General features: G+C 36.7%; 1 protein-coding gene across 1 annotated transcript in view; it reads left to right on the forward strand.

Annotated features, from left to right (window-relative positions):
* Taf2 (TATA-box binding protein associated factor 2) overlaps window positions 1–27,090 on the forward strand; it is a 61,092-nt gene that overhangs the window by 24,494 nt on the left and 9,508 nt on the right. The window contains exons 16-24 of the mRNA XM_048358602.1: window positions 166–418; window positions 1,165–1,305; window positions 4,055–4,165; window positions 7,104–7,297; window positions 8,097–8,236; window positions 9,122–9,191; window positions 11,655–11,764; window positions 22,779–23,008; window positions 25,290–25,395. Of these exons, the coding sequence (XP_048214559.1) occupies window positions 166–418; window positions 1,165–1,305; window positions 4,055–4,165; window positions 7,104–7,297; window positions 8,097–8,236; window positions 9,122–9,191; window positions 11,655–11,764; window positions 22,779–23,008; window positions 25,290–25,395 (1,355 nt within the window). The remainder of the gene's footprint in view (window positions 1–165; window positions 419–1,164; window positions 1,306–4,054; window positions 4,166–7,103; window positions 7,298–8,096; window positions 8,237–9,121; window positions 9,192–11,654; window positions 11,765–22,778; window positions 23,009–25,289; window positions 25,396–27,090) is intronic.

The following is a 27,090-nucleotide window of genomic DNA, read 5'->3' on the forward strand; positions in this document are numbered from 1 at the left end:
CCTTTCACTTATTAGTCACAAACCCAAGGACTGGCATGCGCCAGTGCACGCACACACACCAGTAGAACTCTAATCTTGAATACTGTGTGCAGGTGAATCTGATTATTTAACTACTTCCTAAAAGAGATTTAAGTATTAAAATCAAGAAATTGTATTTTCTTTTAGTGCGGATTCCCCTTTGCTGTGGATAAGAATAGATCCAGATATGTCAGTTCTGAGGAAGGTAGAGTTCGAGCAATCCGATTTTATGTGGCAATATCAACTTCGCTATGAAAGGGATGTTGTTGCACAACAGGAATCCATCTTGGCCTTGGAGAAGTTTCCTACACCTGCTTCCCGCCTTGCACTCACTGACATCTTAGAGCAAGAGCAGTGTTTCTACCGAGTGAGAATGTCAGCTTGCTTTTGTCTTGCAAAGGTATGTGGCCAACATCATTATTTATTTTATACAAAGTCTCTGAAAATAAATTCATTGTAATTAAATTTTTTTTTTTTGGCCAGTCCTGGGCCTTGGACTCATGGCCTGAGCACTGTCCCTGGCTTCCTTTTGCTCAAGGCTAGCACTCTGCCACTTGAACCACAGTGTCACTTCTGGCTGTTTTCTGTATATGTGGTGCTGGGGAATTGAACCCAGGGCCTCATGGATACGAGGCAAGCTCTCTTGCCACTAGGCCATATCCCCAGCCCTGTAATTTAAAATTTTTTCCAACTTAAGTTCTCCTCTCAGCCTCCCATGTATTGGGATTTCAGGCATGCACTTTAAGGACTGGCTATATAAAACATCCTTAAGAATCTTAAGTATACTATATTTGGCTTAGTTTTCACTTGGGTTGATTGAAAAACTTCATTTAAAATTTGTGATGTCTGTCTGATGTATTTACCTAAATGGATAGAAAAAAGTCTGTTCAGAAGGATATGCCTTTTATAATCATGGGAGCCTCCTAAAACATGGGGAAAATATGGTATTTTAAATATTTAAATTGTATAAAATTAATGCATATAAGAATTCTTTTTGACAGCAAATTTATTTTCTTGGAAATGAGTAATGAAGACCAAGTTGTGTTAATTTCTGACAGCTATAGTAGTGGCTTTTAGACAACTTACTTCATTTATTTAAAAAATATATTTACAGTGGTGAAGAAAATATTTTCCAATTATTTTCAGATTGCAAATTCAATGGTGAGCACGTGGACAGGACCACCAGCGATGAAATCACTCTTTACTCGGATGTTTTGTTGTAAAACTTGTCCAAACATTGTGAAAACAAACAACTTTATGAGCTTTCAAAGTTATTTTCTACAAAAGGTACAGGATCTTTTTACAGTTAATTCATGCTCCACTTCCAAAATTTTTCTTTTTAAATTATACAAATTCAGGTATGCAGGTTCTTTTTATGTGGTACCTGAACAGTATATTTTCTAAGCCAAGTGCCAGTGGCTCACGCCTATAATCCTAGCTACTCAGGATGTTGAGATCTGAGAATTACAGTTTGAAGCCAGCCTGGGAAAGGAAGTCCATGAGACTCTTTATCTCCAGTTAACTACTCAAAAACCAGAAGTGGCACTGTGGTCTAACGTGGTAGAAGCTTGAGCACAAAAAGTTTGGGGACAGTACCCAGGCATTGAGTTCAAGCCCCACGACCGACAGCAACAACAACAAAAAGTATGTTATCTGTAGATGATAACTTAAAGTGATGATACAATATGTGGTATGGTTAGAGTCACGTTGAGGAAAGGAAATAGGAACAGGAGGGTTTCCAGCTTTGGGGTGGCTTAGAAATAATTTCTATAGTTTTTTGAGTTATACAAAAGTGCAGACAGAGCAGATTAACTAGATTAGAGCAGATAGAAAACAAATGGCCCTTATTCTTTTATGGGTTTTTTGTTTTTTTTTTTGCCAGTCCTGGGCCTTGGACTCAGAGCCTGAGCACTGTCCCTGGCTTCTTTTTGCTCAAGGCTAGCACTCTGCCACTTGAGCCACAGTGCCACTTCTGGCCATTTTCTATGTATGTGGTGCTGGGGAATCGAACCCAGGGCTTCCATGCAAAGGAGGCAAGCACTCTTGCCACTAGGCCATATTCCCAGCCCTCTTTTATGATTTTAGTTGAAGAATATTAGAAGACATGAAGATAAAGAAAAGTTTGATAAAAGGGATATTTGGGGCTTATTTTGCTTTATACAAAGGAAAAAGAAAAGAGCCACTGGAAAGGGAGAGATGAAACATTTAAGTGGGAGAAAGTAGAGAAGATGGATCAAATTTTGAAGAGGAGAGGACAAAGCACAGCTAGGAAGTAAATTGTAGCAAAGATAAAAACATTTCTTTTTCTGGAGCAGGGGGAAAGCAGACTAAAAACAAATGAAAAGATAGATAGTGAAAAGGATGTTAAACAAGTTTAGATTTATATGTGATAGAAGGAAAAGTAAAAGAGTTGCCCAGCTAAGTTGGGGTACCTATTGAGAATAGAAATCAGATATATTTATAGAAGACCAATCAGCAGAGCAGATTCTGGATGATCCAGATTGGGAATGGTAACATAGTGTCACCATAGAAGCCTTTGGCATTCCATTATTGCATTTTGAAGAACTGAGCATTGGGTAGTACTTAAATGTGTTGCCTACTCTTGCTTCTTGTGGTAAGGGAAAAGGTAACTGTCTTTGTATCTGACACATTCTCTTCATTGTTCCACTGTGCTTCCCTCTTTCTTAGATCATTGTTTCAAATTGGAATTGTGAACAATGAGGAATCATGGAACCAATTTAGAGGCTTTTGTTGGTTTTACTTGTGTGTTGCATTACTTCTTTTACTTACTTGTTTCTTTCCTTTTTTCTTTTTCCTTTTTCTTTTTTGGCAGTGCTGGGGAGTGGATCCAGGGCGTTGAGCATATGAGGCAAGTGCTTTACTATCTGAGCACCAGCCACCCAGCCCTGTTTTTAAATATTTTTTTAATGAAAGAAAACAGAATAGGCAGTGCTAGAAAGCATGATCTGTGAATTTTTATTTTTTATTTTGTATGCATTGCTTCTAAAATTGTGTGTGTTAGGTATGTGTTATAAAATATATTTCTTATTATGGATTGAGGTTGAAAAAGACAGCTAATGCTTTTCAACCACTTTATCCTTCATACAGTATTTGTACTAGGCAGAGAGTGAAGGGAAAGAAGGAGATAATTGGTTCACAAATCAATGTTGAGTTACAAAAGGGCAGAATAGGCGTAGGATAGATATACTCTATGGAAAAGAGCTCATTGTATTTTACAGAATTATTGCTGATGGGTGCTGCTTCTAGTATTTATGGTCCTTCAAGCAAGAAAGTAGCAACATCCATTCCAACTCTTCCCTTTAGAAGAGATAGTCCAGATCTCTCTAGCTTCTAAGGACTAAGATGTCTGCCCATCTGCCCTTCTGCTGAGGGTTTTTTGGCTTCATTTTAATTCTAGAATTCGTCATTGTGTGGGGGCAATGTTTCTACTTTTATAGAAAACTTAATGAAAATTTGGCAGAGATAGGTAGGCTTGGTTTCAGTTTAGCACCTTTCTTTAGTGTGAAAATTGGGTCTTACTGGAAAGTTAATGCTTTCAAAACTGATGATTAAACACTGCCCATAGGCTACATGACTTTATTCACTAACTTAGCACTTAATTCAAAAATTGACTAGGAGAAGGCAAGGTTCCTATTCAGTAAACAACAGCCTAGAAGGTAGTTGAGTTAGCAGTTGAATAAATAGTCTGATGCTAAAATTCATAATCTTTTCCACTATTGGCTAGAATTAAATTTCTGTATCTTACATTATGTGTACTTTCTTCCAACAAATGAGTACCAAGGAACATGACCCATAGAGTATGTCCAGTCATGTATATAACTCCTTCTTGGATTTTCTACCTAACTCTTCGAGTTTAAGAAATCTGATCTCCACACATTTGAGAAACAGGATTAGTGTCCATCCAGACACCTGTGCCAACATAAGATGAACACTTTTTCAATACATAGTTCAAATAATTGTAGTAATGACTAAGTTGAATAACATGCTTTTAAGAATTCATACTTTTTTTTTGTAGACTATGCCAGTTGCAATGGCTTTGTTAAGAGATGTTCATAACCTTTGTCCCAAAGAAGTCTTAACATTTATTTTAGACTTAATCAAGTACAATGACAACAGAAAAAATAAGGTAAGGCATTTTGCTTAATGAATATTATTCAAATTACTCCATAATGTTTTCTTTAAAGAAAGAAATCAAAGCCTAACACTGTAAAAAATTATGTTTGTAAAAATCACTGCTGATCCCCTGGTACTTTCTACAAGCATCCAGTTTCTCTGTTTTTTAGCTGTCCTGTCACCTCTTTTGTAAATCCTGACATACTTCCTTGCTTTCTCTGTTTCTCTGATGTACTCATTCACAGAGTCACATGGAAGAAGCTTCTAATTGACTGTCTTACCCTGGATAACTAAGCCTTTGTTGTTTTTTTTTTTTTTTTTTTTTAGATAAATTGTGACTGTGTAGCTCAGGCTGGCTTTGAACTCCCCATTTTCCTACATTAGACCCCTGAGTCCTGGGTGCTGCCAGCAGGTCTAGCTTTTGAAGTTTTTGTTTGGTTTCTTGTAATAACTGAGGTTTATACTCCAGGCCTTATGCATTCTAGGCAAGCTATTACATTTCTAGCCTCCACCCCATTTTCTTTTATAAATTGGCTTCTTTTTATAAGCACTTCAGATTAACTTATTTATATAATAATTTTCACTTCAGAAAATCGTATGTTTTTATTCATTTATTTAGCAAATAGCTATTGGATACTATTCAAAATTTATTGGTTTTACTTGTTTCCAGTTTTACAGTCAGCTAATGATTATGAGAATATATGCTGTAGCAGGATGTTAAGTAAGAAGAGATAGTTGATGTCTTTAGACACTTTTTTTAACCATTGTTAATTATTGAGCCAGACAGTGCTCAGGTTCTGAGTTCAAGCCCCAGGACTGGCCTAATAGTAATAATGATGATGATGATGATGTCTGTGACTTTTTCCATTTCTATAGTTTTAATGTTTTTCATCAGTTTGATGAATCCTACAGTTTCACCTATCTTTGTTTTGTTTTGCCTTTTGCAAGTTCTGGGCCTTGAACTCAGGGCCTGAGCATTGTCTCTGGCTTCCTTTTGCTCAAGGCTAGCACTCTACCACTTGAGCCACAGTGCCACTTCCAGCTATTTCTTTATATGTGGTGCTGAGGAATTGAACCCAGGGCTTCATGTATACTAGGTGAGCACTTTACCACTAGGCCATATTCCCAGCCCCTCACATACCTGTGTATGTATGTTGTTTTTCTATATGATGAGTTTCCTAGAGTGGTCCTATTGCTCAAGGTTAGCACTCTAGCCCTTAAGCCACAGCTCTTTTTCTATATATGTGGTGCTGAGGAATCGAACCCAGGGTTTCATGTATATGAGGTGAGCACTCTACCACTAGGCAGTATTCCCAGCCCACCACAGACATTATTAGAAGTTTTTAATGAAAATTAAAAAGATAAGCTGAATGTGGTAGCCCATGCCTGTAGTCATAGCTACTTAAGAGATTGAATCAGGGAGACTATATTTCAAAGCCCAGGCAAAAGAGTTCCAAAGGCCCCATCTCAACAGAAAAAGTTGGGTTGTTGTTGTGCACCTGTTGTCCTGGCTGAATTGTGAAGAGTAAATAGAAGGATCACAGTCCTGCCCAGCCCAGGCAAAAAGCAAGACCCTGTCACAAATAACTGGAGAAAAGGACAGAAGGGGAATATATAGTAAATTGGCAGTATCTGTGAATATATAGACGCTGGACACAGTGATACAAGCTTAGAGTCCCAGATACTTGGGAGGTTGAGGTAAGAAAATTTGAAGCCAGATAGTAGAGAGTTTAAGTAGAAGGAAAGAAACTAGAGGCCCAGACAGTCCTTACTATACTTAAAAGAGTAAGAAATTGATTTAAAATGTAGGAAATTACTGGACATAAGTCAACTTTTAAAATGACAATTATATAGTCAGCAATCCTTTTTTTATAGATTTTACATAAATAGTTTACATAAATATAGTTTTATAGATGTTTACATAAATAGAATTAGAAATTAGTATTACAATTAATAAGAATAACTTTAGCAGAACACTATTTGATAGTGAATCTGCCTATTAAGTGATTGTGCTTGCAACTTAATTTTGTACCTAAGCTATCCTATTTTTTTCTGTCACCTTTGGAATTATACCTAGCACCTCATACATGCAGGGGCTGGGCTGTAAAGGTTACTATGTGACTACATATATCTTCCATCAATAATTATTTCTATGTTCATCACCCTTTATTAATAAGACTATTCAGATTCCTTTCTGCTTCATTCAGCCTTATGATAGGACATATTCATACCCTTTCATGTACAACAGGGTTTATCAATTTGGGCACAAATTAATTTTGGTGCTTATATTGTGCATATTTCTTTTTAAAAAATAATTAGGTGCTCATTGGAGTGAATATCATTGGTTATTTCTTAGACCAAATTATTAATGATAGTTTCTTAGGGATTTCTTGCCCTCTAGTGGAATTTTTTATACCATGCATTTTGTATGTCTTCCAAGTTGCTCTTGGTTCTTTTCATTCCAAATTACTTTCTCTTCATTTTATTTTTTTGTACTATCTGTCAGTCCTTGTATGTAGTATGTCTGTGTGTTAAACTAGAGCTGACTTGAAGTTCTGTATTTCAGGCAAGATTTGTGGACTGTAGTCTTCTTGAAAGGGACCTGGCTAGGTTACTGCAAGAGTATTGTAAATCACACAAATAATAAACATTTATTTAGCATACTGATGGGTCAATGGTTAATGGATCTTTTTTATTTTGGGGCAGGGGAGAGTGTGACTATACAAAGAACAGAGTTGAATATTTACTGGAGAACTTATGTTTTCAGATGGAATATGTTTTTATTACTTTGTTTTCTCTTGTGCTGATTGAACTAGAGGTCTTGCACATGCTAGTCAAGCATTCTGCCTTTAAGACACACTGTCAGACCAAGTTACGTTTTCAAGTTACATGTATTCCTTTCTTATTTTTTTTTTAGAGTTTTATCTTTTGTTAATTATTCTTTGTCTTAGTTTTCAGATAACTATTACCGTGCAGAAATGATTGATGCTCTGGCAAACTCTGTTACTCCAGCAGTCAGTGTGAATAATGAAGTTAGAACTTTGGATAACTTGAATCCTGATGTGCGACTAATTCTTGAGGAAATCACCAGATTTTTGAATATGGAAAAACTACTTCCAAGTTACAGACATACCATTACTGTCAGGTATTACTAAATTCTTTGCCCTTTAAAAATATATTTGTTTTTATACCTAATATGCACATATTCTTGGTAGGCAAAATTGCAAAGTGTAGTACACAGGGAAACAAAAATTCTCCCATTCTGGCACCCACTTATTCATACCTGGAGAATACTCTTTTACGTTTTTCTCCTTTGTATATATAGAAGTTTTTATTTATTTGAGGTAATATAATTTATGTAACAGTTGTATCACAAATATTTTTATGTCATCAAAAATTCTTGGTGAGCTAATATTATATTTGGTGTTTACATGATTTATTATTTCACTGGATTGAGAAAACTTTATTTTTTGTTCTGGTAGCCTCAGATGGCTTTTCACTTTTGTCAGCTCTGTATATATGGCTTGTCAATATTTCTTTGAGTTTGTTAAAAGTTGATTACTGTTTCAAACAGAACAGTTTTAACCTTCCATGTATATAACAAACAGATTGTTATTAAAATGCTTTTGGAGAAAATATTTAAATTATAGTTTATGCTAATACTTTTTTCCTGATGAGTATTCCTGTGCCAAGTATAATGAATTGTACGTGAACCTTTGAGAGCCCAACCAAGTTTTGAAATTTGTTTTCTATTATAAGATTTAGGCAATTAAATTTTTTTATCATTATCTAAAAGTTGAACATTATGTAACTGAATGTAGATTCAACTCAGATCAACTTTTAAAATTAATGAACAAACGAGACTGTTATATCTAGGAAGCAAATTTGATTAATAATACTTGAGTGAAAATGTTTTAACTTTAGGTTGTTTTTTTTTTCCCTAGTTGCTTGAGAGCTATAAGGGTGCTTCAGAAGAATGGACATGTGCCAAGTGATCCAGCTCTTTTCAAATCTTATGCTGAATATGGCCATTTTGTGGACATCAGGATAGCAGCTTTGGAAGCAGTAGTTGACTATACTAAAGGTAATGATTTAGAGACAGACACTCATGTCGTTTTATGAAAAATACTTTAAAAGCCAATTTCTCTTTTCTCCTCCCCCCACCACTTTCTGTTGTTTTGTTTTCTTTTCTTTTCTTTTTGGTTAGCCTTGAGTCTTGAACACAGGACATGAGCACTGCCCTTGACTTCTTTTTGCTCAAGGCTAGCACTCTACCACTTAAGCCAGGCGTCACTTCTGGCTTTTTCTATATATGTGGTGCTGAGGAATCGAACTCAGGGCTTTATAACAAGGCAAGCACTCTACCAATGGTGTACTAGAATTTCCTTGCTAGACATGAGCTGCTGTTCATTATTGTTCATTGTTTTCAAGATAGTCTTCCTTTCTGCCCAGGGGTTAGTTAGGGAAGTTGTTCAGTAGATACTGGATGAATTTTAAATGTTGAAAAGAAGAACATATATGTAAATCATTACACTTTCTTTGTGTATGTCAGTCATGGGGCTTTGAACTTTGGGCCTGGGCGCTGTCCCTGAGCTTTTTCACTCCAGGTTAGCACTCTAGCACTTTAAGCCATAGCTATACTTCCAGTTTTCTGGTGGTTAATTGGAGATAAAAGTCTCGCCTTTCTTTGCTGATCAGATATCTGATCCTCAGATATCTGCCTCTTACAAGCATGACTTCTTGGCTCCTCTGTATGTAGGGTTATAGGCATGAGCCATTAGTGCCCAACTACCAAATGCATTTTTAAAAAAAATTGTAAAAAAATGTAAGTGCTTGCCTGTACCCTTGAACTCTGCATGTAAAGTCAGCTAGGTAGTTTCCTGCTTAAAATATAAACTCCCTACTTATCACTTGTTAATTATTATTTAATTTGTTCTAGTTGTCATTAAATATATTTCTTTATGTTTAGTGGACAGGAGTTATGAAGAACTGCAGTGGCTACTTAATATGATTCAGAGTGATCCTGTACCATATGTAAGGTTAGTTTATGTACTATAGTATTTTGTAAGTCCTAAAGTAAGATGAATAATTTCAGAAGAGCAGTTATTATTTTTTGAAAGTAAGGGAATATATTATACCTTCATTCATGCCCTTATCTGATTAATGTGTAAATATATTGTTAATAAAAGTTTACTCTGTGATTTTAAATGTGATTTCTGTTTAACTTCAAGAAAAGCTTATGTAACATTTAAAGTGAACTTGGGTGGTCCTTAATGTGTTTCAACCTTTTTATTGATTGACTAAACCATTTTGAAAGTAATTAAGAGCAATGTTGTCTCTACTGAAATAGAGATTCACATAGGATTTTGTCTTCTTACCACGGTATAACATAGCTTACTGTATTTTTGAGGGGGTGTTATTTTTTCTTCTATTCATATATGTAGGTATATAATGTAGTTCATATGTGAAAGAGAATGCTACTTTTATTGTGACAACTGCATAAAGAGAAACAAATTAACATGTATAAAAGTTTTAAAATATTTTGGGCAATTCTCAGTCTTTTGTGTTAGAGTGATACCTTAAAGATGGTGAGAGATAGGAATGTTTTCTTCTATAGTTTCAGTTTTGTTTGTTTGTTTGCTTGTTTGTTTTTGTTGTTTTCATTAGAGCTCAAGTTGACTTCTCAACAGTCCTCCTTAGCTGCCTGAGTTCTGGGAATATTTCTATCATGCTGGCAATTTCCTTTTAGAGTTTAATCTGTCCTTCATTAGGGTCTTTCATGAATTTCTACTAAATGAATGCATTTTGGTTAACCTATATATTCACCTGACAAATTACTAATGCTTTTCCCTACATAATGTTCACTGTTAGCCAAGCACTGGTGGCTCACACCTATAATCCTAGCTACTCATGAAGCTGAGATCTGAGGAACACGTTTGAAGCCAGCACAGGCAGGAATGTCTGTGAGAGTCTTACCTCCAATGAACTGCTTAGAAAAAGCCAAAAGTGATGCTGTAGATCAAGTGGTAAGAGTGCTAGCCTTGGGCAATAGAAGCTCGGGGACACCATCCTGGACCTGAGTTCAAACTCCAGGACCAGTAAAAAAACCCGAAAAGTTTACTCTTGATTTTATAGGCCTATTAGAATTTTAAACACACACACACACACACACACACACACACACACACACAACATATATTATCCATACTATATTATAATGTACATATATATAATTTTAAATAGACTTTTAAATCTATGCCTGTTGCTTTTACACCAAAATATCCAGTGTGGAAATAATTGAACAGAAATGACTTTTTAAAATAGTCATACTGGTTGTGGGAAAGTGCAGAGTCACAAGAAGCTCTGTACAATAACATAGTTATTATATTCAGGAAAGATTCTTATATGTTTGTTTCTTTCTGGTTGTTCCTATGCATGTTATTCTTTTTACATTGGTAAGAAGAACCATTTGGACAATTCATTATGTTTCCTTAGGATTACAGGTGCCACAGACTTACCCTGACACTTCAGAATGAAGTATACACACAATCAGTTCCTTGACGAGGGGGCACATTAATAAGCAAATTTTTTTCCTGAGATTTGAATATTTTTCATTGGTTATTGTTGTGCTTTTTGTTTTTTTGTTTTGATTCAGTTCTGTTTATTACAGTAATTGGAAATATGTTTGGCAAAAAATTCTCAGTTGGTTAGGTGAATAATGATGTTTTTGTCAGAAATGTCCCAAGCCTGTGATTTCTTGAAATTGGCTTCAGTTTTGTTTCAGATGTATGAATTAGATACCTGTGAATTTTGATGCTTAATCTTTGAAAAATTAAGCATAGGCTTTTAAATTATCCTTTCTCCTTCTGTTTTGGATTTTTAGTTGTTTTCCAAAAACACTAAGCATCAACGAGAAACAAAAATTTTCCATTAACATTGAGTCTGCTGCTGATAGTTATATAGTTTGGCTTAACTGACCTGGTTTTTTGTTTGTTTGCCAGTCCTGGGCCTTGAACTCAGGGCCTGAGCACTGTCCCTGGCTTCTTTTTGCTGTGGGCTAGCACTCTGCCACTTGAGCCACAGCGCCACTTCTGGCTGTTTTCTATATATGTGGTGCTGAGGAATCGCCAGTATACAAGGCAAGCACTCTTGCCACTAGGCCATATTCACAGCCCCTGACCTGGGTTTTTATACCTTTCTAGGAGGGGGAGTGTTGATTTTAGAAAACAGGATCAGGGAAGGCAGTTAAGATTATGTAGCCAGATTTCAGATTACCTTATTACACAGTAAGTTGATTTGAAAAAGAAAAATCCACAGGAGTTTTTTTTTTAATGAAAAATTCGTAGAATGTAACACATAAATCTTCTGATATTAAACATAAAACTAGGCCTATTGGGAATGATAAAAAGAGAAAGGAAGACGTGTAGATAATTTTCAAGTATCTACTCATAGCAACATACTCAGCAAAAAAATTATTTCTTCATTTTTAAAATATTTTTCAGGCACAAGATCCTAAACATGTTGACTAAAAACCCACCATTTACAAAGAACATGGAATCTCCCTTATGCAATGAAGCTCTGGTGGATCAACTTTGGAAACTTATGAATTCTGGTGAGAAAGCAGTAATGTTTCAGAAATAGATTATTACTAAAGAATTTATGTTTTATTTGTTTTGGTTTTTTGCTAGTCCTGGGGCTTGAGCTCAGGGCCTTAGCACTGTCCCTGGCTTCTTTTTGCTCAAGGCTAGCACTCTACCACTTGAGCCACAGTGCTACTTCCAGCTATTTCTATATATATGGTGCTGAGTAATCGAACCCAGGCCTTCATGTGTACGAGGCGAGCACTTTACTACTAGGCCATATTCCCAGCCCAAGAACTTCCATTTTAAAACAAGCTTTCAGCTTAATAGTTCTTGAAAACCAAAGTTAAGTCTTTGTCTTTTTCTCTGTTTTTAAGTTAGATATCATACCTTCACATTGGTTAAGAATATGCTCATTTTGCTCCATAGGGTAAGTTGGAAAAAAAAGTATTAATTTATTTGGAAGTATTCCAAATCGTTAAGGGACTGCCAAGAATTAGTATTTATTTTTATTTCAACGCTTTACATGAAAATGAAAAATGAGTCTGTTCATTGCATTTTCTGTAATTGGTAGCATTTCCCAAAGGTAACCAGTTTCTTGTGTATCTTTCCAGGATATTTGGTGCATACCGAAATACTGAATTATGTAAAGTGTGATGTTCTCACCATAGTTTTAACTTATATTATTTGACTTAGGCCAGGAGGTGGGATAATTGTCCTTAGGGCCAATAGCTCTAGAACCATTTTGCTGATGGACTTATATAAACATTTCTCATTTACAAAATGTAGATGATTATTTCTAGTTCTGCATACTGAGAATGAAGCAAGTTAGCATTTGTAAAACACTCTTTGGCCTACTAAATTATTAAATATTAAAAACATTCTTATGCTAGGATGTTTCATATATATGAACTGTCTGAAGGGTTTTGTTGTTTTTTAATGTGCTGGGAATCAAACCTGGACATACTAGATGATTAAGCACTCAACCATTTGGCCAGATAGATAGATAGATAGATAGATAGATAGATAGATAGATAGATAGATAGATAGAGCCCATGTATATAGATTTGTATTTGTGTCTGTCTGTGTGTCTGTCTATGTGTCTATTCTGAGGTTTGAACTCATAGTCTGAGTGCTGTCTCTGAGCTTTCTTTGGTCAAGTTTAGCACTCTGCCACTTATGCTTTATTTAGTTTTTTTTGATGGATAATTGGAGGCAAGTGTCTCACAGACTTTCCTGCCCCTACTGTCTTTGAACCATTGTTCTCAGATCTCAGCCTCTTGTGTAGCTAGGATTATAGGCATGAGCCACTGGTTTCCAGCGTATGTCTGTACTTTTTTTGTTATTTTGCTTTCACAGCGTAGTGTTTTCCTATAGACTTGTAAATACATATTTAAAGAAAGTTTGTCTTACATCTTTGTTAGGTTGATATTGAAATATTGATGTTAGTTTGAATATTCAGTGTAAATGCTGGACTGAAATGTGTTTTGTTTAAAGATTTAACAGTTATTGCAGATAGATGGTGGGAGAACAGTGGCCTATTTGTTTGACTACTTGTAGGTTTTGTTTTGTTTCTTTTGTCTGTGTGTGCCAGTGCTAGAGCTTGAATTCAGGGCTTAGACTTTGTCTCTTAGCTTTTTGGCTGAAGGTTGGCATTTTACCACTTGAACCACACTTCTACTTCCTGTGGTTAATAGGAGTCAAGGGTCTTACAGACTTTTTTCTGCTCAGGCTGTCTTTGAAATGCAATCTTCAGATCTCATATTTCTGAGTAGCTAGGATTTCAGGCATTAGTACAGCCAAATATTTATTATTTATTTTCATGCTGAAGATTGTAAGGACCCCTCTTATTGTAAGCAAGCCCTCTACCCCTTAAGCCTTGCCCCCACCTCTAGAATATATTCTTAGAATACATGAGTGATCACCATAGCTCACGAATATGAGGAGGGCTTAGTGATGTATCAAGAATTCTCTGTTACCTCATAGGAAAAACTTATTTGGACAACTCAAATGCTTAACTTTAATGGGACATTTTCTGTAAAACATTTGATTTTTTTTTTTTTTTTTTTTGGCCAGTCCTGGGGCTTGAACTCAGGGCCTGAGCACTGTCCCTGGCTTCTTCTTGCTCAAGGCTAGCACTCTGCCACTTGAGCCACAGCGCCACTTCTGGCCATTTTCTGTATATGTGGTGCTGGGGAATCGAACCTAGGGCCTCATGTATACAAGGCAAGCACTCTAGCCACTAGGCCATATCCCCAGCCCCTCTGTAAAACATTTGAATCTATAAGGTTGTAGCTGTTCAAATGTCTTCTTTTTTGTTTATTTTTTATTTTTGCAGGTCCTGGGGCTTGAACTCTGGGCCTGAGCACTGTCCCTGAGCTTCTTTTGCTCAAGGTTGTTAGCACTCTACCACCTTGGGCCAGAGCTCCACTTCTGGCTTTTTCTATAACTAATTGGAGATAAGAGTCTTAAGGATTTTCCTACTTTGCCTGGCTTTGAACCATGATCCTCAGATCTCAGTTTCCTGAGTAGCTAGGATTACAAGTATGAGTCACCAGTGTCCAGCTTTCAAATTTATTCAGTATAAATTGTAATTGCTGCTTCAGTTAGGAATTCTTTGTACCAGTAATCTCCATCAAAACTAGATGAGTGAGGTTGTAGGAATAAATAGCCGACTGGTTAATTTTTCATATGATAAATAAGAGAATGTAGTAGGAACACTGGGATTGGCATGGAGACTTTTAAAATGTGTTTGGAAAACTAGACATTATGAAAGAAAGATGAACTGCCATTTTCCCTCCAAACCTGTTTCAAGCTTGAACAAATCTGATCTAAACTGTCACTCTTTCATTTGATTCTTAATGTTTTTTAAATAATTACAGTGATACAATCATATTAAATATATATCTGAAAAGAATTTAAAAAGGAAAATATTGTGGACTTTTATTAAATTACTAGAAAGATAGAGGTATAAAAGCATACCATCCTTGTAAAAAAGTTGGATATGTTAAAAATTGAACTTAGAGCATTGTGCATGCCGGGAAAATGATTTAAAGTAGCATTTTATTGAGATTTGTCTTGCTTTTATTTTGTCTTTCCTAGTAGCTACTTGTTTTAAGATATACAAATGAGAATTCGTGAGTAACAATGAGTTAAAAATTATTTGGGGGGCTGGGGATATGGCCTAGTGGCAAGAGCGCTTGCTTTGTATACTTGAAGCCCTGGGTTCGATTCCCCAGCACCACATATACAGAAAATGGCCAGAAGTGGCGCTGTGGCTCAAGTGGCAGAGTGCTAACCTTGAGCAAAAAGAAGCGAGGGACAGTGCTCAGTCCCTGAGTCCAAGGCCCAGGACTGGCAAAAAAAAAAAATTATTTGGGACCTTTTTTAATCTAAAGTGAAGTGGAGATGTATTGATTTCACATAGTTTTAAGATTGGTTGAACCTGTTTAAAGTAGTATATGGGGAAAGTATCTTGGAACTTGAGAAAAATCATATATGGGAATATTTTCTTAGCTGGTTTCAAAATGTTCAGTAAGAGAATAACTGGATTTGTAAAATCAAGAGTTTGCCAATTGAAAACCATTTGCAAGATAAACTAAAAAATGATATCTATGAGCCAGCTGTGGTACCGTATTCCTGTAATCTCAGCTGACTCAGTAGTTAGAAATAAGAAAAGTGTGGTTTGAGGTCAAGGCCACTCAGAAAAAGTTAGCAGGAGATCTTACCTAAAAAACAAAGAAGAAGCAAAAGCACTGAGAGTATGACTCAAGTGGCAGAGCACATGCTTAATCATCACTAAGCCCTGAATTCAATCCCCAGTATTGAAAAAGTTAAAAAAAAAAAAGATATTTATGGTCTTAGGAAAAATTCATATGCAGGTTCATTTTAATAATACTTATTTCAGACATTTACAAGGGGGATTTGTAGATTAAAGTATGGAAATTGAGACTCTTGTTACCAGAGTTACTTTAGTAGTTGTATGCCAGATAGAAGGTTCCTAGTCTTCACATTCTTTAGATACCACAGCCCTGTAGGTCAGCATACTCTGGTATGTTGTGGTATAGGGGCTCTAGTCTTAAATACTAACTAGAAAGTAGGCATTATAATCTCTTTCCAGCAGTTGTTTCGCATGCACACACACGATCGCACACACACACACCTGCTTTTTTGTTTGTTTGTTTTTTTTTTTGCCAGTCCTGGGCCTTGGACTCAGGGCCTGAGCACTGTCCCTGGCTTCTTCCCGCTCAAGGCTAGCACTCTGCCACTTGAGCCACAGCGCCGCTTCTGGCCATTTTCTGTATATGTGGTGCTGGGGAATCGAACCTAGGGCCTCGTGTATCCGAGGCAGGCACTCTTGCCACTAGGCTATATCCCCAGCCCACACCTGCTTTTTTGTTTTGTTTTGTTTTGTTTTTTTTTGGCCAGTCCTGGGCCTTGGACTCAGGGCCTGAGCACTGTCCCTGGCTTCCTTTTGCTCAAGGCTAGCACTCTGCCACTTGAGCCACAGTGCCACTTCTGGCCGTTTTCTGTATATGTGGTGCTGGGGAATCGAACCCAGGGCCTCATGTATACGAGGCAAACACCTGCTTATTAATATATTTAGTTTGATTTTACTGTTTTTAATTTTTAACGCCAATATTTTGTTTTTAACAATCTCAAGACTTAGAAAAGTTAAATAGTACAATGAATAATCATATATGTTCAGCTCAGTTGTCCCCTCTTTTTTAAAAATCAGTTCTGGGGCTGGAACTCAGGACCTGGAACTCAGGGTGGTGTCCCTGAGCTCTTTTGCTCAAGGCTAGCACTCTACCACTTTCAGGCACAGATCCATTTCATTTTTGAGTGGCTTATTGGAGATAACAGTCTCACAGATCTCAGCCTCCTAAGTAGCTAGGATTATAGGTATGAGTCACCAATGCCTGGCTTCCCTTTTTGCTTAAAGTTATACATCCTCCCCCCCCCCCCCCCTTTTTTTCTATTTAATTATTGTTTGTTTGTTTTTGTCAGTTGTGGGGCTTGACTCAAGGCCTGCGTGCTGTCCCTGAGCTATTTCGCTTAATCCTATGTTCTACCACTTCTAGCCATGGCGCCACTTCCCCCTTTTTTTCTTAATTATTTGAAAATATAATGTATCATGATCCCGAAATACTTGAATATACTATTAGGAATTAGGACATTCTCCTAAGAATAACGTCCTATCCCAGTATATACAAGTATTCAGACTTACTCAGTTCCAAAAATCCTCTATGTAGTTCCCATTATGGCTTTTAAATTAATCCTCCATAAAAATATAGTAAACAATAAACAACAATACTTTAAATTATCCCTAGTTGCTTAAGTATCATAAATAAGTAGATTTAATTTTAACTACAAATGTCACATTAATCCAGGGCAGTCCTTCTCAAAAGTTTCATACAGGGGCTGGGGATATGGCCTAGTGGCAAGAGCGCTTGCCTCGTATACATGAGGCCCTGGGTTCAATTCCCCAGCACCACATATACAGAAAATGGCCAGAAGTGGCGCTGTGACTCAAGTGGCAGAGTGCTAGCCTTGAGCAAAAAGAAGCCAGGGACAGTGCTCAGGCCCTGAGTCCAAGGCCCAGGACTGGCCAAAAAACAAACAAAAAAAAAAAAAAAAAGTTTCATACATATTTATTGATTGGTTATTTCTTGAAGCATCTTCTGCATGCCACTATTCTGTTTTATGTGCACAAAGCTTTCCTTTTTTTTTTTGTATAGTAGAATGAGATACATAGCATTGCGTAAATTGTAGAATAAAGAGGTAGTTGCTAAAATAAAGAGAACAGATTTTTCAGAGAACTAGAAGTAGCCATGAACCCTGTCTAGAATGGTAATATTCATGGGAAGAGGTACCATTTCATCCAGCTCTTGAGGAATTGAGATTAGTTAGCCAGCATGAGATAGACTAAGGGAAACACACACACACACACACACACACACACACACAGATTAGTTAGCCAGCATGAGATAGACTAAAGGACACACACACACACACACACACACACACACACACACACACACACACCCCTCCTGATAACAGTTGTTTCAATATCCTTTCAGAACTTGAGGAATACAGATCTCTTAGTTGAGGATCCAAGTAGGATCCAAATGTGAAGGACTCAGGAGTTTTTGTTTTGTGCTGTGGGTAGTGTAGAGCAGCTGTTGTTAGGACCTGACTGAATTTTATTAGCTATGTAGCTCTTTTTCCACAATGAAAGAAATGATTTCCATCCAAAAGGAAAATAGTTTACAATTTAGAACATATGAAATCTTTTTTATAACTTCAAAGCAAGGTACTAATTTATAGGCTATGACAATAACTGAATTAAAATGAATTTATAAGATTAAAACCAAGAATTAGAGAACTTTGGGGTATTTACATTTTATTTTTCATAGATAAATTTCTCTGCTACTACCTGGTTTCTGAAGATACAAACCTTCATTTTGGGGAATAGTATCTTCATATGTAATTACAAAAGATGTTTTAGCCATGACTCCCAAGTTGTATTTAAGTGTGTTACAATAATGATATAAATAATGTCATTCAAAGAGCTGAAAGCGATCTTTATTTTCATCATGATTTTGCTATTTGAGAAGTTACAGCTATACCCAATGGGTAGAATGAGGGACAACTTTTAATTCAGTTTAATAGAGCTTGCCAGGTATCAGGGTAAGAAAATAAGCATTTAAAAAAAAAATAACTTTAGCAGGTTTCAGAGTTCTCTCCTTGTACATCTCTTTCTTCTCAGTACCTTCGTTCTTAGGAAGAGAAATTATGGAAGAAAATATAAACACGTTAATCTTGGTAGGAATTTTGCATATGTTCACAGATATAGAAATAGATGGTTTTGCATAATATTAAATGGACAGGAAAATTAGGACATTAGTGCCCAGTGGCAATTGGGTCAACCTAGTGCACATTTCTAAGCTTTGATATTCACTAAGAAGTGCCAAGTTTCTTCAGAAATGTGCTGAAAACAATGACTTTCAAAATGTATTTGCTTCTTAGCAGCTTTTTAGTAGCAATTTTGTCAGAAAATGAAGGACCTTTTTATTTATAGGAACATGCTGCTTTTTTAAAAGCTTGACCTAAGGCATTTTCTTATTTGAACAGAGAACATAATTTTAGAGCAGGAAAAAAAGCAAACAGGAATTTTTCTTGAACAAAAATGTTCATTCTTCCATCCACGTCCAAGGGTCTACCTACCAAATAGCCCAAATAGAAGTGAAAAGGCAGAAATCATATTTGAGGGGTTTGGTATTCAGCAGTCTTTGTTGCCTATACATCCTTAAGCTGATACTCCAAACCAAAACCTTGTTTATTGAAGTATACATTTCCACCTGTTATTAATCTTTTAAGCAGTTAGAAATCAGTAATTACATGGTTTGCTTTCTTGTCATTTATATCATACAAAGGTTTAGAGTGGTTATTTGCAGCACACATCAGAGGACAGTATTTTTTTTTATTAATTAAATTTTATTGACAAGGTGTTGTGCAAAAGGGGTACAGTTACATAATAGGGCAGTGAGTATCTTGTGATATTTTACACCCTCTTTTTTCTTTCCCTTCCCTAGATCAGGTAGGCATATATACAATACCTGGTGTACCAAAATTATATACAGTAGCCACGTGGTGTATGCCAAAGGAAATTCACTTAAAACTTTAAATACAACGTCAACAATAGAGTTTACTTATCCTCGTCTTATATGATCATATGTACATAGCTGTTGAGCTATTGTGATCCACTGATAAGTCTATTTTAGACCTTTTTATGTTTAGTAGTTGTTTGGTTTTAGATACATAATGTAAGGTCGCTGACCCAAGCCTGTGGAAATACCACTTGACAAGAAGTTTTTTGTTTCTCAGACCTGGTCTCTACTGTCCCATCCTCCCACCCCCTCCCCCAACAGTCGTATATCAAGGAGACCATGCCCCTTTGTTTTCTGTGTTCTAGGCTTGTCTCGCTCAAAATTTGTTCAAGTTCTGACCATTCCTGCGAATACCAATATTTTATCATTTCAATTGCTATGTAGTATTCCATTGTGTATAGGTACCACATTTTTTGGATCCATTCATCTGTAGAGGGACATCTGAAGTTGTTCCCATATTTTAGCTATTGTGAATTGTAAACATGGATGTGCAGGTGTCATTTTGATATCCTGAGACCTGTTGTTCAGGATAGATGCCTAGGAGTGGTAAGGCTGGGTCATAGGGTATGTCTATGCTGAGCTTTTTGAGGAAGCCCCATACTGTTATCCAAAGTAGTTGTACTAATTTGCACTCCCACAAACAGTGGGGAAGGGTTAGAGGACAGTATTATTTTTAAAGTTTAGTTATCTTCCACTCTGAAATGAAGCTATTCCAGTTTTCTTTATTGATGAAATGCCTAATATTAGTCTTTTTCTTGCTACATTTTAGGACAGTGGATAGAAGATCAACTGTAGTTGGTTGCTAAAGACTTTATTACTCACTTCTGTCCTCATTCCTTTCCTTGCTTCACAGGCTTCTGCCCCTCCAACCTTTGCTTGTAAAAGTCTCAGGAATTTGATAACATGCCATTTATGGAATCTTCACATATGTAAAATGTTTAAGAGAGATTAATGAATCAATAAATATGTCAAGTTGTCTTAACTGTTCACATATGCATATTTCAGAGAATGAAAATTAATTCCAATGCAAAGTTACTATTTTCACTGCAGCTTGTTTCTTTCCATATCTGGTAGTTTTGTATTTCTTTTTATGTAAAAACCTGATTCTCATAAGGAGCTTTTGCTTGTCTCTATTGCCTCTACTAGCATTGTATGTCTCTTCTTTACAGGAGCAGAATTGAAAATATCTCAGGAACAATGAGAGCTATTTCATAGCAATATGATATATAAAGTGCCTAGCACTTGTACCTTGCACTGTGAACTCAATAAAATTAAAATTCTTCCCATTATGGAGGAATATGAGTGGTCTCCATAGACTCATGTGTGTTAAGCTAGTGGTGCTGTTTTGGGAGGTTGTAGAAACTTTAGGTGAGGGGACTTAGCTAAGTTACTAAGCCTGGCAATACACTAAGAGTGGGCCCTTGATGGCTTTATTTGGTCCCTCGTCTCTTCCTTTCACTCTGCTTCCAGTTTGCCATGAGACAAGAGGACATTGTCAAATGCTTCTGCCTCCCTGTTGTTTTGCCTCACCGTGGGCCTAGAGTCATCAGAGCTAAGGACTGGAGACTGAAACATCTGAAGCTGTTAGCCAAAATAAATTTTCCTTCCCTTATGTTGGTTGGCCAAGTATTTTGTCAGAGAAACAAAACATCTAACACAAAATTCGTACCAGAGAAGTGGGGGCTTTGGTGTAGAGCCTTTGGGACTGTGTTGTGGGAAGAATTTGGAAGTTTGGAGAGAGGGCTAGAGAAGTCCTAGAATACTGTAAGCAGAGCTTGTGGACAATTCTGGCAGGAACTCAAGACCAGAGTGCCGGTGGGAATAAGGCTATGTAATAGCTGTGCTTGTGTGGTTTCAGATGGGAACAGATTTCTGTTGGAAATTGGAATAGAGGCCATTCATGTTTCAATATGGCAAAGAACTTAGCTATATTTTGTCATGAGACTTTGCTAAATACTGAGTTTAAGGAAGACAGACTATCTGTTAGAGGAATTTTTCTTTTTCTTTTTTCTTTTTTTGCCAGTCTGCGGGCTTGGACTCAGGGCCTGAACACTGTCCCTGTCTTCTTTTTGCTCAAGGCTAGCACTCTACTTCTTGAGCCACAGCACCACCTGGCCTTCTCTGTTTATGTGGTGCTGAGGAATCAAACCCAGGGCTTCATGCATGCTAGGTTATAACTGGTCCTCAGCTTCTTCTCTGCTTCCTGTCTGCCATAAGGTGAGCAGCCTCTGTCACATGCTCCCATCATGTGATTTTTTTGCCTCACCTCTGGCCCAGAGTCATGGACTATGGACTGAAACCTTAAGCCAAAATAAATAATTTCTCTCTTAAGTTCTTTTGTCAGGTATTTGTCCAAATGCATGAAAAATATGACTACTACAGATTTCATTCATATATCATGAGTGAAATAGTTATTTGTCTGTTAGAATACGTATCTCATTAGTGTCATTACTAAATTATGTATTTACTAAAACTAATATTAGTGTTTGGAAACTACAAATGATTTTATGATGTCCAAAATGTGATACAGCCCCTTCTTCCCATTTTCTTTTTTCTTTTTAAACATTGTGACACTCTTTGGAAACCACAGTTTGTAGTCAGAATGAAGTCTTTCTATGTTTCATTTTCCTTATTAAGAGTTTCCATAATCATGTGTTTTAAAATTTCCAGATTTTTTAAAACTCTAACTATAACTCAAAGAGATCATGTAACCCTAGATTACAAATACCATTTCCCATTTTGTTGGTCAATTGTACTGTATGGCAAGGTCTAGAATGATCTACTAGGAAGGAGAGGTGAGAAAGAAATCTGCTATTATTGTGCCCTTGTCTGTCATTTTGGTGGGTATGGTGTGGTCTCAAACCCAAACTCCTTATTTGGGGAGAAAACTAAGACCCAAAGAAATCCAGAAACCTGCTGGTAGTCTCTCAGCTAGTTTAAACTGATTTACTTGTTTCTGTTATTAAGAAATGTTCAGTACAACACATATAAAGTTGCTTAACTCAGTATTTTCCTTGTGTACACTAAGTCCACATTGAGAATTATGTTTCAAGTAGCTGTACATTTCTTCCTATACATAAGCCTCCCAAATAATAATATGTTCTAGCATTAGAAGAATATATATTGTTTCAGGGGTAGGATACAAGAAAGCTTGTGGAATGCTGTTTTCCTAATATACTAGTAATGAAGAAAGGCAAAGTAGAGAGTGTGTGAGTGAGTGAACAAACAAATGGTAATTACTGATGAGAAAGAATGAAAAGGAAGTCTTCAGGCCAGGAAATAACTTCTTAGATGATTAGATTTTACCTAATGTCTAAGATTAATTTCCCATGAATGAAAATGTAGTAATGAAACTTCTATATTTTCTTCTTAGGTACTTCGCATGACTGGAGGTTACGGTGTGGTGCTGTGGACTTATATTTCACACTTTTTGGTCTCAGTAGACCTTCCTGTTTACCCTTGCCAGAGCTTGGTTTGGTTCTTAATCTAAAGGAAAAAAAAGCTGTGCTGAATCCTACCATAATTCCAGAGGCCTTAACAGGCAACCAAGAAGTTACAAGTAATCTGAGCAGTCATGCACAGCAAATTGGATTTCAGAACCCAGTAAGAGTCACGTGTTTTATAAAACATGCAGTATATTTTGTAGAGCTGTCTGATGAAGAGTTTCTTGTCACAAACTGGTGAATTTAAATCCACTAAGACAGTTCATTGTGCTATTTTAAAACCTGGCTGACATTTGTTAGCATTTTACAACTCATGAAATGTTACTGTCAGTCACATAACTAAGTGTAACAAGTGATGTGCTGGTGGCTTCCTTCTCTTATGATGCTGTACTAATATTTTGGTACATAAGTATAGACTTTGTCCTCTTAATAGTATAATATAAAGATGAATAATTAACTTACTATACATTAATCTCTTTAGCCATATGTGTTAATGACAAGTTGTTTAAACAAATTGTTACTCTACAATAGCTTAATTCTAAACATAGGGTAAGTATTCGGCAGATGCTTCTTTTTTTTTTTTTTTTTTGGCCAGTCCTGGGCCTTGGACTCTGGGCCTGAGCACTGTCCCTGGCTTCTTCCCGCTCAAGGCTAGCACTCTGCCACTTGAGCCACAGCGCCGCTTCTGGCCGTTTTCTGTATATGTGGTGCTAGGGAATCGAACCTAGGGCCTCGTGTATCCGAGGCAGGCACTCTTGCCACTAGGCTATATCCCCAGCCCCGGCAGATGCTTCTTTTTTTTTTTTTTTTGGCCAGTCCTGGGCCTTGGACTCAGGGCCTGAGCACTGTCCCTGGCTTCTTCCCGCTCAAGGCTAGCACTCTGCCACTTGAGCCACAGCGCCACTTCTGGCCGTTTTCTGTATATGTGGTGCTGGGGAATCGAACCTAGGGCCTCGTGTATCCGAGGCAGGCACTCTTGCCACTAGGCTATATCCCCAGCCACCGGCAGATGCTTCTTGAACGAAGTAAAACAGCAATGATGATCAATCAGGTAAATGAATAATCTGCTGAATGGGGAGGAGACAGATTACATTTTGAAATTTTGTGTATTTGTGGGTATTTACTTTAAAATTTTTTCTAGCTCTGCATTATAAAATTTCTAGGCTTGTGTGTGTGTTTAATAAAAGCCTTAAGATATTAGTTCTTTTTATGCAAAGAAAGTTTTCTAGAAATGATTTTCAACCTTTTTTTTTCACCAGTATTTAGACTTGTCTAGCCATTTCCTACTGTTGTTTTGACACTCTGAAACTCAGATTCTTCATAATAGCAATACTCATTTTAAAGTTCATTTATCAACATTTCTGAAATATAATCACATGAATTTAAAATATGTCCTACAGTTTCATTATGAAGAAAAGAGATCCTTACACATAGTCTCCTTAAAGAGCTCTCTCAGATCTAAACCTTTATAAACTATAGAAATAAAGATATCTATAATTCTGGCTCACATATGTTAATCTATCCACATTTACAGTTCCGGAGAGGAGAAAGTGACATCAAAAGATATAATTTTTTAGAAAAGCTATAGATTATTCCTTTCTACCTCCCAAAAAAGTACAGACAGGAAGCCCATTTAAGCCCATTGCTAATTATTTTTAGCCACTGGGCTTGTTTAAATTTGCATGATTGTTATAGCTATTAGATTTTAGCTATAATGAGCTACTGTCTTCAAGCATCTAATTTTGATCTTAAATATTGCCACAGGAAGATGATCACCTTGCCAAGGAAGCATCATGTAATATATCAGCTCATCAGCAGGGAGTGAAGAGGAAGGCTGACACACCACTGGGGTCCCCACTAGAACCTGGTCAAATACTGGAGAAGAATGAGGATAGCAGTAAAGTCAAACTCAAAATCAGAGTAAGAAATACAGGTTAAACCTGTATTAACAGTGTAGGACGAATACCCACCTTCTTACACACCTTGTTGAATACTTGTGATGGTTGTTCCTTAGCAGGAACACATGGGGCACTTGGAATCCTAAAAGAACCCACATGTCCTTCTAAGGCACTCCAACCAATTATTTAACTTCTGTTATCACATTCTCTCTGTTTGGACAAGGAACCCTGTGCACATTCCTCCACAGCTTACCATTTATTCCACAATGTAGGAGTAGATTTTTAGTTGCTATTGTATTTCTAGTAAATTCTAGCTAGTCTCTTTTGTTAGAACCTAGACTAGTCTTTTCTTTCTCTTCATACTTTTTGAGGAAGAGATACTACATTTCCTTCTAAGATTATATGGGGTATACTTTATGGTGTCTCAGCTACTTTCCCTGAGAGCTAAGATTCAAGTGTAAAGTGATGTAATGGCTCTTTTGTGCTTTCTTTCTCTGTGTGTGTGTGTGTGTGTGTGTGTGTGTGTGTGTGTGTGTGTTTCAGTTTTCAAGTTCTCAAGATGAGGAGGAGATTGATATGGATACTGTTCATGATAGCCAGGCCTTCATTTCCCATCATCTGAACATGCTTGAGAGGCCATCGACTCCAGGTGAGATGAATGTACAAGCCAAGGAGATGGTACCTCATTTCTAGGGATATCTCCTTTCTAAGTTTGCTGCTTGTCTTCTCTTTTCTCTTTCTCTCCTCTCTTTCTCACTTCCTTTCTTTTTTATGCCAGTCCTAGGGCTTGAATTCAGGGGCCTGAGCACTTTCCCTGAGCTTTTTTGCTCAAGGCTAATCTTGAACCACAGTTTCACTTCCAGCTTTTTTGATGTTTAATTGGAAATGAGACATTGCTGCCCAAGCTAGCCTAAAACAGCGATCCTCAGATCTTAGCATCCCGTGTAGCTACGAATATAGGCATGAGCCATGAGCATCTGACTAAACTTATGGTTTTTGATTGGATATCTTACTTTGGTCCTTTAAAATGTTGGCTATGTTTTGTAATTTTTTTTTAAAATTCATTCATTAGGGCTGGAAATGTGGCTTAGTGGTAGAATGCTTGCCTAGCATGCATGAAGCCCTGGGTTCAGTTCCTCAATACCATATTAAAAAAAAAAATTCATTCATTAGATTCCTAATCTTGGTTTAAGTCCTTAGATAATGCCTTAGGTAGATTTAATATCAATGAAAAGTTTTATATCTGATTTATTGTAGTAATGTAACCATTATTACATTTTTTTTAAGTTAATGCTTCCCATAACAGGATTTTTTTTTGCCTACCTGTGTCATGAAATATTATATCTTTGACTTTTATATACATTTCTCAAATGGTATGTTTTCTCTGAAAATCTACCTATAACCCTATAACACTGTTGAGCTACTATACTACAATTTACCTTTTCTTTTTGGTTGGCATTTAGATTGTTTCTGATTTTTATTTCCTACAGGAAGTTTTGCACTGAGTATCTTCACAGAGGTTTTGTTTGTTTCTTTGTTAAATTATATTCTTAAAATTCTTTAGATTCTCTGGGCTGGGGATATGGCCTAGTGGCAAGAGCGCTTGTCTAGTATACTTGAAGCCCTGGGTTCGATTCCCCAGTACCACATATACAGAAAATGGCCAGAAGTGGCGCTGTGACTCAAGTGGCAGAGTGCTAGCCTTGAGCAAAAAGAAGCCAGGGACAGTGCTCAGGCCCTGAGTCCAAGGCCCAGGACTGGCAAAAAAAAAAAAAAAAAATTCTTTAGATTTTCTAAAATGTATATTCCAATAGGTCTTGCTATGTAGCTCAGGCTGGTTTCATGTATGATCATTCTGCCACAACCTCTGGCAAGTCAGGATTACAAGTGAACACCACCACATACAGCCATTTTTAAAAGTTTGTAAAGTAGAAATGAAGCCTTTGATAGGAATTGCATGTAAATCATAAAACTGCCTCTTAACATGTACATGTAAATCAACACTGCCTCTTAACATGTACAATCTGCTCCATGAATGGTGTTTTCTCCATTCTTCATTTCTTCATTTTATACATGCGTCTGTATTCCTTTACTCCTGCATTGGCACCCCTATGATAAGCATTTGCTTTCTTCACTTAGCATTGTTTCTAAAAGTCATACTGATAGCTAAGGTAAAATGTATTTTCAGTTTTTATATTTTACTGTTTTGGCACTATTACGTGATAAATTCATGCTCTTGTATTTTTCTGCATGATTTTTTTTTCTTCTTTTTTCCCTCTCGGTGTACCTTTGTTTTATCTATTTGAAAATCCTAACTATATTCCTTTGTGGTTATCTTTTATAG

Source organism: Perognathus longimembris, chromosome 12, assembly GCF_023159225.1.
Source record: "Perognathus longimembris pacificus isolate PPM17 chromosome 12, ASM2315922v1, whole genome shotgun sequence".
In the NCBI taxonomy this organism is placed as follows: Eukaryota; Metazoa; Chordata; class Mammalia; order Rodentia; family Heteromyidae; genus Perognathus; species Perognathus longimembris.